Raw genomic sequence first — 11,952 nt, forward strand, 5'->3', positions numbered from 1 at the left:
ACAAATGGTATTATCGGCTGGTGGGTAAGAAAAGTTAGAGTGTGAAACAGTGTCACAAACAATGAAAAGACTATTTGAGGGATTAGGGACTAAAGAGGAACGGGAATGGTGGGGGTCGTCAGAAGGCAATGCCAGTTCTGGGAGTGGGAGGGAAAACCAGGGATATCGGGGAAGATGGAACCGAGGTAGGGGTGGAAGAAATCCTATAAACAAAGAAGGGAAGGTAACAGTATGTGCAATATGCAGCTCGGAATGGCATTGGGTTAGGGATAGTCCTCAGAATTTTCATAATAGGAAGAAAACTGAAACAAAACTATGAACAAAATAAGCTGAAAACAGAAACTGGGACAGAAGAAGAGGTTTATGTAGGAGAAGTTAATAAAATAGTGGAAGAGTCGTAGGAGGTGGTTGAATGCCAATTTTGGACACGGTGTAATTCGACAGTTTGCGGGGAATTGTGACTAGCACGCATTGTCATGGATTTGAGTCAGGAAGAGTTGAGGAGAATGAGGGACACTAGGACAGAGTCTAATAAAGTGTTTAATTTTGGTAAGACATCTTATAAGTTGAAAGGACTAATATACATACCTGTGATACTAAAAACAAGAAGTTTTATTTGAAGACAGAAATTCTGCAAGGTGATATACCCTTGGCTGATAGGTAAGCAAACATGAGCAAAATGGGGTATGACCCCTAAAATTTTGAAAGAAAATTGTCGTAATAAGAAGTATTAGGGGAGGGGGAAATGAAAGTAGGATTAAGGGAAGATGAACAGGGTCATTTAAGAGTACTATAAGGAGAAGGAAGGTAGAAGAATTATTACTGGAGGGTTGGAGGGGAAAGAATCTGAGGAAAATTAAGAACACATTGAAGAAACTACATTTACAGTTTGGTCACGGAAGTGGAGATAAAATATGGAAGCTAGCAGAGGAAGCACAATGGAGTAATGGTTTTAATCAAAAAGAAAGAGAGGAAATAAGAAAGTTACTAACGGAACTGATTGAAAATTGTGAGGTTTGTAAAAAGATACAAAAGAAATCCTGCCAAATCAGTAGTAAGCTTTTCTTGGACTAAAACGTTTAATGAAGTTGTAGCGACACATGTGGCAGAGATAGATGAGAGAAAGTTCTTGGTAATAGTGGATATGGCAATGAGGTATTGTCAGGCCTGTTGGATAAACGATAAGAATCCAGAAACTATAATAAAGACACTTTTTGAGTGCTGGTTTGCTATATTTGGAGCGCCCTCCAAAATATTGTCAGACAATGGGGGAGAATTTCAAAATGAAAAAGTAAGGAGGATGGCAGAAAGATGGAATATTAAAGTATTAGCCACAGCATCGGAATCTCCGTGGAGCAACGGATTATGTGAAAAGACCATAGGCATGATCAAGGGAAGTATAAGAAAGATGATGGAGGAGGAGGAAGTAGGTTGGTCCATAGCATTGAAATGGGTAGTGAGTGCTAGGAACTGCTTAATGAATATAATGGAGGTTTCTCTCCTAACCAATTATTATTAGGAAAAATCCCTTCACTGCTTAACCCTTTAACACCGAAGGGGTATAATAAAAATCGTCTTCCGTATGCCGGCGGCGTTCGCAAGTGAGCGACGAAGCGGAAAAAATGTTTTTTCCAAAAAATCACAGTACGCTTACTTTTCAAGATTAAGAGTTCATTTTTGGCTCCTTTTTTTCATTGTGTGAAGTTTAGTATGCAACCATCAGAAATGAAAAAAAATGTCATTATCTTATATAAATAATGGGATATATAATGCGAAAGCAAAATTTCATATATAATTGTATTCAAATCACGCTGTGAGCAAAACAGTTTAAGCTAACGAGTTAATTTTTTTTCGTTGTATTGTACACTTAAATTGCAATCAGTTTGTATATAACACATTGTAAAACGATCAAGGTAACACAGAGAAATATTATCACAAAATGATGCATGAATTCATAACGAGCGGACATAAAAAAAAAAAAAAAAGCGGTTTTCAAAAATTCACCATAAATCAAAATATTGTGCTAGAGACTTCCTGTTTGTTGCAAAATGAAGGTAATTGATTGAATATTACTAGACTGTAAGTGTTGTAGCTTACAATTGCAGTTTTCGACCATTTTGGTCGAATTAAAGTTGACCGAAGGACGAATTTTTTCTATCTATTGTTATTTATATGAAAATATTTCAAAACTGATAAAAGATACAACCATAGGTTGTTTTTAGTTGTATTCTACATGAAATTGCGCACATTTTCATATATAAAACTTTATGTAATGGCTAATTTAAAATGGTGCAAAAATTACGACAATTGCACAAAAAAATGTCTGATTTTTTGGGAGAGTTACCGCGCGGACGTAAGGAAAAAGTTTATTTCATAAATTCACCATAAATTGAAATATTGTGTTAGAGACTTCCAATTTGTTGAGAAATAAAGGTAAAGGATTGAATATTACTAGAATGTAACAGTTTTAGCTTACAATGCGTTTTTCGACCATTTTCAGTCGAGTCAAATTTGACCGAAGGTTGAAATTTTGGCACTTATCGTTATTTATATGAAAAAATAAAAAAATTTCCAAAATGAGAAAAGCTACAACCATGGGTTGCTTTTAGTTGTATTCTACATGAAATTGCACACATTTTCATATATAAAACTTTATGTAACGGCTAATTTAAAATGGTGCAAACATTACGACAATCGCACGAAATATTGTGCTAGAGACTTCCAATTTGTTGCAAAATAAAGGTAAATGAATTAATATTACTAGAATATAAGGTTTTAAGCTTAAAATTGTGTTTTTTTTTACCAATTTGATAGAGTCAAAGTTGACCAAGGAAGGTTGATATTTGGCACTAATCGTTATTTATATGAAAATATTTCAAAACTGATAAAAGCTACAACCATGGGTTGTTTTTAGTTGTATTTTACATGAAATTGCACACATTTCCACATATAAAACTTTATGTAACGGCTAATTTAAAATGGTGCAAACATTACGACAATCGCACAAAAAAATTTATGATTTTATCGGAAGAGTTACCACGCGGACGTTAGGAAAAAGTTTATTTCATAAATTCACCATAAATCGAAATATTGTGCTAGACTTCCAATTTGTTGCAAAATGAAGGTAAATGATTGAATATTGATAGAATATAAGAGTTTTAGCTTACAATTGCATTTTTGTACCATTTCGGTAGAGTCAAATTTGACCGAAGGTTGAAACTTTGGCACTTATCGTTATTTATATGAAAATATTTCAAAACTGATAAAAGCTACAACAATGAGTTGTTTTTGGTTGTATTCTACGTGAAATTGTGCACATTTTCATATATAATACTCCATGTAACGGCTAATTTAAAATGGTGCAAAAATTATGTCAAAGTGACAAAATAATTTCTGAGATGTGTCGCTGATACTTTTTAGTGCAATAAGAAAGAAATTTGCGCTTACGCACCTGCGTAACGATAGTAAACAAAACAACGCCTTGATCTGTGAGCTCCCAGCATCCCTCAAGGCGCGTGATTCAAAAGTTTTCGCCTAGTAGGCCTATAACTATTTTTCCGCAAATTTTTAAAAATAACTTTTTTATATCGACGTACCATACGTCCAATCGGCACCCAACAGACAATTCATATTGACGTTTAATACTTCCAATCAGCGTTAAAGGGTTAACCTAATTGGAGAAGAAAGTTCAAGTCCTGCAAGCAGAGAGAAAGAGATGGAAGAGGGCATGGTAAGGGACGCACTGAATGCAATGCACAAGGCCAGAGAAGTGTTTATATAAAATGAGTCATTTAATAAAATAAGAATAGCTATAAACAAAAACATCAGAGAACATAAATTTGAAGAAGCAGGGGTAGGAGATGAGGTATTCTATAAGAGGGAAAATGAAAATGAATGGAGAGGACCTTCTCAGGTAGTGGGAGTATTGGGGAAAACAATAATAGTCAAACATGGGGATTCTTTAAGGGGGCCGGCGGCTAATGCCATTTTTCAAGGACAGGACTTTGATATTCATACCACTTAATAAGGTGACTTAGGACATCTCCAAACTGCATATGATTTTCGCCTCTGACCTTCGGTTTTGTGATGCCAGGGCGATTTATCCCAAAAATAACCATTTTTCAAATTCTATCTCCTCCCTTGATATTTAATATTAAGACCTGGGATTACTACCATATATAGACCTGATGTAGACCTCCAATTGAAAGGGGAGTTTTTTGTCTAAAAGTCATTTTTTTGCTAGATATGAATTTTTCAATACAGTAAAAAAATAAACCCTATAAATCAGGAGAAAAAAATTTATAAAAAAAAAGACGAAACAAAAACTGAAAAAAAGGGCTCTATTTGATTGTTCTATAATGTCTTTCTGAGTTATATACCAAATTCCAATGTTATAGCTTTAAAATTAAGTGAGAAGATAGATTTTGAAGGTCAATAAGTATAGTTTTGAGATATGGGCGTTCAAAGTTTTCCTTCGTATTTCTATAAAGACAATGTTAATAAATAATGATTATTATGAATGTATATTTCTTTTTTGTGTATTAATAAACCAAAACTATTTTATTTATCATAATTTAATCATAAATGATGATCCCTTTGCTCATATATCGTAGCCTGGGGCACTGCTTGAGGCAAGATGGGGCACTCCTTCCTACGCAACTCTCTCTCTCCCCTCTACTCCCCTCACTAACTCTGCTTATTTCAGCGAATTTTCATCTTCTGTATGTTAGCGAGATGTTTTCCTTGTATTTTCCTCTTTGGCATGATGAAATTCTTGCCGAAACAAAGATAAACAAACGTAAATGCAAGAGAATGTCAGAGGTGAAACTCGAAGGTGTACTCTCTTTTTACAAAGACAATTTTATAAATCGTGATTATTATGAATTTCATATTCCATTTTGGGTATTAAAAAACCAAAACTATGTTATTTATCATGAATGAAGATCTCTTTGCTCAAAGATCGTAGCCTTGGGCACAGTGTGACGTGTGCTGTCAGGCAAGAAGGGGGCGTTACTAGGCAACCCTCCCCTCTCTCTTCACTAACTACGCCATAAATTATGATATTCTGTAATAATACTTGAGCAATTTTTCTTCGTCTGTATGTTAGCGAGATGTTTTCCTTGTCTTTTCCTCATTGGCATGATGAAATTCTTGCCAAAACATACATGAACATACGTAAAAGCAAGCGAATGTCAGAGGTGAAATCGAACGTGTAGACTACTTGAAGTTTGTGCTCGCACTGATGGTTGGACTTGGTTGGTAGCTGACTGAAGTCTCTCTTCTTGACTCAGGGAATGTCTACAGATGCCATTTCTCCCAATTTCTTTGACAATAATTATCAAAATTTACAATAATAGAAGAAATATTGCATCTTCTTGTGCGGATCAATGTTTTAGGCTTATTGAATTACGTTAACTAATTACCCTGTAACTACGAAAGTAAGAGGAATTTCGTATACGTATTATCAATTGCCATATGAAGCTCCGTGAATTTTTTCATGACTTTGCATTTTTCGCCCTATACCACCATATATAAGGGTTCCGGCCGGCCCCCTTAAGAGAAGTAGCTAGGATACATGTGACTAGGAAACAATGACGATCACCAGATACAGAAGAGATATCTGCTAGAATAGATAAATCCCATGGTGGGAAAGGTAGATCAGCTGACCCAAATGAAGGGAATGTAGACTGGCAAGAAGGAGAGGAGATAATAGTAGGTGGGAAAAGGAATGCAGTCACAGAAGAAGCTATAGAAAGAGATGTGGTAGAGGAAACAGTGGAAGATGCCGGGGAAAGTGGGTCAATAGAAGTCGAGTTAATGGAAAAGATACCAAAATTCAAAAAGGGAAATAGAGTTAGAGCTATAAACAACAATACAGGACAAGTAGAAGAATGGACTATATTAAGTCTTGCAGGAAAAAGATCAAGCCAAGCATGGGCTGATTCGCACAATGTACAAGACTGACAGTCAGGTGACAAAGGGTAGGTTAACTTGAGGGATTATAGTCAGGTAGAAAAAATTGAAGATGAAGAGGAGGTGTTGCTGGGATTTGAAAATAGAAGCATAATGGAAGCTTAAGAAAAAGAACTTCAAAGTTGGACAGATAACCAGGTATACGAGGAGGTAAATGATGCTGGACAAAAAGCTATATCTGCAAGATGGATAGTAACTGAAAAGATAAACAGAGGGGAAAGGATATGTAAAGCAAGATTGGTAGCTAGAGGGTTTGAAGAAGAGATGGCAGAGTGAAAAAAGGATGCTTCCACATGCAATGCTGAAATTTTAAAATTCTGTCTAACCATAATAAAGGTGAAAAATTGGAATTGTTATACATTGGATGTCAAAACTGCATATTTACAAGGTGATGAGATACAAAGAGAAGTGTATTCAAAGCCACCTAGGGAAGATGGTTGGAGGGGATTATGGAAGTTGAAGAAAACTGTTGATGGGCTCAAGGACGCAGCAAAAGCATGGCATTGTGAAGTGGTGAAAGTAGTGAAGGAGCTTTTCAAGGTGAGAGAAGTAGACTAGAACCTAATATATTCTTTTGGAAAAGGACAATACAGTGGACCCCCCGTATTCGCGTTCTCCAGATTCGCGGACTTACACATTCGCAGATTTCTCTGGGGAACGTTTCCCCGCATTATGCGAGGAAAATTCACGCATTCTTTTTTGCAGTATTTTTCTATGTTAAATATCCACAATTTCCTGGGGTTTTTTTTATGAATTTCATCATAAAATGCACTTTTTGTGATAAAACTATTAAAAAAACCAAGTATGAAAATTTTTAGTGGTTTTTCTTGAGTTTTAACTAACAAAATAGGATGTTTTTAGCATTTTCATAGGGGTTCCAAACATTCGCGGGTTCTAACTATTCACGGGGGGGTCTGGTACACATCCCCCGCAAATACGGGGGGACCACTGTAAATTGAATGGCATTTTGTGTACACACGTAGATGATTTTTGCTATGGACGAACTGAAGGATTCTTAAAGGAAACGATTGGGAAATTGAAAGGGAAATTGCAATTAGGAGAACAAGAGAGTAAAAGGTTTAGAGTAGTAATAGAGCAGAAGGAGAATAGATTTTCCCTTAATCAGTGGCAGTATATAAATTCTATAAGAGAACCAGAGGCTAGAAGATATATGGGTAATAGAGTGCTAAAACAAAAGGAGTTAACCGAGTATAGATCAGTGGTAGGGCAGTTGAATTAGGTATCACCACATAACATGCCAGAAATATCATATGGTGTTATTGAATTAAGTAAAGCATTTAAAGATGGAATGACTCAGGATATGAAGAAGCTTATTAAAATTGTGAGAAAAACTAAGAGTGATGGACGAAGTTACAATAAGTGAGATGGAAGAAGAAAAGATTAATTGGGAAGCCTATGCAGACGCTTCATTTGGAAACATAGAAGATGTCCATACTCAACTGGGTTATATTATTTCCTTGACAGATGGGGAGAGGAGAAGTCCCATATAGTGGAAGTCTAGGAAATCCAGAAGAGTGGCAAAATCCACCATTGAGGCCGAAGCCCTGAGTGTTGGGGAGGCTATAGAAGGATAGATATATTTCAAACATTTGTGGGAAGAGGTAGTAGGAGGGAGAAATTTAGAAGCTTTGGTTAATACTGATAGTAAAACACTAATGACTGCCATCAAATCGAGCACTGATGTAAGTAGCAAGAGATTAAAGATAGATATTGCACCAATAATGGAAACCATAGAATTTGGGGAAATAACGGAGGTGAGATGGATAAAAGGAAAGGACCAAGTGGCTGATGTATTAACTAAAGCAGGAGTTTCAGGGGAAAGTATTAGAAATTATGTAGAGGGTAAAGAGTTGGAGGATGAGGAGATTAACCCTCTTACGCCGAAGGGGTATAATAAAAATTGTCTCCCATATGCCGGGGGGTCTCGGAGAGAGCGCGGAAGCGCAAAAAATATTTTTTTCAAAAAATCACAGCGCACTTAGTTTTCAAGATTAAGAGATCATTTTTCGCTCCTTTTTTTGCCATTGCCTGAAGTTTAGTATGCAACCATCAGAAAAGAAAAAAAATATCATTATCATATATAAATAATGCAATATATGATAGCACAAAAACCAAATTTCACATATAATTGTATTCAGATCGTGCTGTGAGCAAAACGGTTAAAGCTAACGAGTTAATTTTTTTTCATTGTATTGTACACTGAATTGCAATCATCTGGTATATAACACATTGTAAAACGATCAAAGCAACACAGAGAAAATATTATCACAAAATGATGCATGAATTCGTAACGCGCGGACGTAAATTTTTTTTTTTTTCAAAAATTCACCATAAATCTAAATATTGTTCTAGAGACTTCCAATTTGTTTCAAAATGAAGATAAATGATTGAACATTACTATACTGTAAGACTTTTAGCTTACAATTGCAGTTTTCAACCATTTCGGAGGAGTTAAATTTGACCGAATGTCAAATTTATTTTATATTTTTTTATATGCAAATATTTCAAAAATGAGGAAAGCTACAATCTTCAATTATTTTTTGTTGTATTCTACATGAAATTGCACACATTTTCATATATAAAACTCTATGAAACGCCTGATATGAAACAGAGCAAATAATACGAGAATGCGACATACGCATTTCGGAGATTTGTGGCGGAGAATCCGCGCGTGGAGGGAAGGGAAAGTTTTTTTTTTAAAAATTAAAAATTCACCATAAATCTAAATATTATGCTAGAGACTTCTAATTTGTTTCAAAATGAAGATAAATGATTGAATATTACTAGACTGTAAGAGTTTTAGCTTACAATTGCGTTTTTTGACTATTTCAGTAGAGTCAAAGTTGACCGAACATGGTTTTTTTTCTATTTATCGTGATTTATATGCAAATATTTCCAAAATGAGAAAAGCTACAACCTTCAATTATTTTTTTTGTATTCTACATGAAATTGCACACATTTTCATATATAAAACATTATGTAACGGTTAATCTAAAATGGTGCAAACATTACGAGAATCGCACGAAAAAATTTGATTTTTTCGGTAGAGTTACCGCGTGGACGTAAGGAAAATGTTTTTTTTTCATAAATTCACCATAAATCTAAATATTGTGCTAGAGACTTCCAATTCATTGCAAAATGAAGGTAAATGATTGAATATTACTAGAATATAAGAGTTTTAGCTTACAATTGCGTTTTTTAACCATTTCGGTAGAGTCAAAGTTGACCGAAGGTTGAAATTTTGGCACTAATCGTTATTTATATGAAAATATTTCAAAACTGATAAAAGCTACAACCATGGTTTGTTTTTAGATGTATTTTGCATGAAATTGCGAACATTTCCATATATAAAACTTTATGTAACGGCTAATTTAAAATGGTGCAAACATTACGACAATCGCACAAAAAAATTTATCGGAGAGTTACTGCGCGACGTAAGGAAAAAGTTTTTTTTTCATAAATTCACCATAAATCTAAATATTGTGCTACGAGAATCGCACGAAAAAATTTGATTTTTTTCGGTAGAGTTACCGCGTGGACGTAAGGAAAATGTTTTTTTTCATAAATTCACCATAAATCTAAATATTGTGCTAGAGACTTCCAATTCATTGCAAAATGCAGGTAAATGATTGAATATTAAAGAAAGAATAGAGAGTTTAGCTTACAATTGCGTTTTTTAACCATTTCGGTAGAGTCAAAGTTGACCGAAGGTTGAAATTTTGGCACTAATCGTTATTTATATGAAAATATTTCAAACTGATAAAAGCTACAACCCAATGGGTTGTTTTTTAGATGTATTTGCATGAAATTGCGAACATTTCCATATATAAAACTTTAATGTAACGGCTAATTTAAAATGTGCAAACATTACGACAATCGCACAAAAAAATTTATCGGAGAGTTACTGCGCACGTAAGGAAAAAGTTTTTTTTCATAAATCACCATAATCTAAATATTGTGCTAGAGACGTCCAATTTGTTGCAAAATGAAGGTAAATGATTGAATATTAATAGAATATAAGAGTTTTAGCTTACAATTGCTTTTTCGACCATTTCGGTAGAGTCAAAGTTGACCGAGGGTTGAAATTTTGGCACTTATCATTATTTATAAGAAAATATTTCAAAACTGATAAAAGCTACAATCATGAGTATCTTTTTTGTATTCTACATGAAACTGCGCACATTTTCATATATAATACTTCATGCAATGGCTAATTTAAAATGGTGCAACAATTATGTCAAAGTGACGAAATAATTTCTGAGATGTGTCACTGATACTTTTTAGTGCGATAAGAAAGAAATTCACGCTTGCGCGCCTGCGTAACGATTGTAAACAAAACAACGCCTTGATCTGTGAGCTCCCAGCATCCCCCAAGGCGCGTGATTCAAAAGTTTTCGGCTGGTAGGCCCTATAAGTATTTTTCCGCGAATTTAAAAAAAAACTTTTCTATGTCGACATACGATACGTCCAATTGGCACCCGACAGACAATTTATCTTGACGTATAATACGTCCAATCGGCGTAAGAGGGTTAAGAGGGTTAGGAAACAGTCAGAGGGGAGGGAGAAAGAGATAAGTGTGATTATATATTGTATAATTGTTATTGGTATTTCATGCATTGTTGAAAAATGGTGGGTGTCCTATATACAGGACAGCATATGGTTTATTTTAGTAGGTGTCTGTTGAGGTATTTAAGTTGTGTTGTGATGTCATAGACAAGATGTAAACAATAACACGGGGTAGAAGGAAACATGTGCGTGCTGTTTGGTTGGCAGGAGAGAGCTCTCTGTCTGGTAGGAGTTTTTGGGTCGTAAGTCTTGTTGTGCTGTTGATCTAAGGTGATTTCTGGAGTATACTGGAGTTGGAGAACGTGTACAGGTGGGTAGGTTATACATTTGTGTAAAAAAAAGGTTAGGCTAGGCTAAAATTCAAATGGGGATCTATGGTGTATGAGGCATTAAAATAGGCAGTTAGTATAAGCATTTGTAGAGGGGTGTGTCAATTACATATTCGTGAATTTTATTCACAGGTGGTTGTGGTCCCTATCCCCCGCACATACTGAGGGCTGACTGTATAGCAAAAGATGTCAAAATTCTTACAACCTGAGGGAAAATAACAATAGAAAAAATATGGATATTTAAACATATTTCACTCACTATGACAGCTCAATAGAATTCAGTACATATATATTTACCTTCCATGATAATGAACCAATTATTGACGACTGTAAGTTCAAAGAGAGTCACTCCTGCTATAAAAAGGTTATCAAAGTTGTTCAGGAAATAATAGTTGATATAAATTGTTGTATTGTCATCTTTGTAAAACTGCTCCACTGTTGTGTTCCTGAGAAAAGATAAAAGACAAGACTGGTTTAAAACAAAGGCAAGTACAAGATTTACAATAATAAATAGTGTAATATTTATAAAACAATGTTATGATATATTTACATGAAATTTTCTCTTGAATACCTTAAATTATCAAATAACAAACCCTACAGAAAAGGGATTTTGACGTAAGGAAAAATCTATTTCTGGGCGATTGGTTCGTGTCGCCCAGCGAAATATCCCTTTAATCCATTATTTCTAAGGTAAATGCACTAACAAATACCAGAGAATAAATAAAATAAAGAAAAGGTCAGTATAACTGACTCGCTCACCCTCCAAGAGGGCGTCGGTATGAACACTAGGGCGAGTGAGACCACTACCACGAACCTCTTACCAATAGAAATCTCCTACGACAAAACCCCCACAAGAGGGGAGCCGACCCACAGAGTGGGCAGCAACTACTACTACTCCACCCCACGCTACCGACTGCTGCGCCTCTGGTGGCCATCCCGATGTTAGCAGACAATCTTGAGCGCAGGGATTGGTAGGGTGGGATTTGCTGGGCGACACGAACCAATCGCCAGAAATGATTTTTCCTTATGTCAAAATCCCTTTTCTGGGCTCATTCGTGTCGCT

The 11,952-nt window shown here is 35.3% G+C and overlaps 1 protein-coding gene across 1 annotated transcript in view; it reads right to left on the minus strand.

The window, feature by feature from the left end:
• The window catches only part of LOC135219761 (two pore channel protein 1-like), a gene marked incomplete in the record, with an annotated part of 767,111 nt that overhangs the window by 144,017 nt on the left and 611,142 nt on the right, over window positions 1–11,952 (minus strand). Inside the window, 1 exon segment of the mRNA XM_064256806.1 lies at window positions 11,187–11,335. Within this exon segment, the coding sequence (XP_064112876.1) occupies window positions 11,187–11,335 (149 nt within the window).

This window comes from Macrobrachium nipponense, chromosome 1 (genome assembly GCF_015104395.2).
Source record: "Macrobrachium nipponense isolate FS-2020 chromosome 1, ASM1510439v2, whole genome shotgun sequence".
Lineage (NCBI taxonomy): Eukaryota > Metazoa > Arthropoda > Malacostraca > Decapoda > Palaemonidae > Macrobrachium > Macrobrachium nipponense.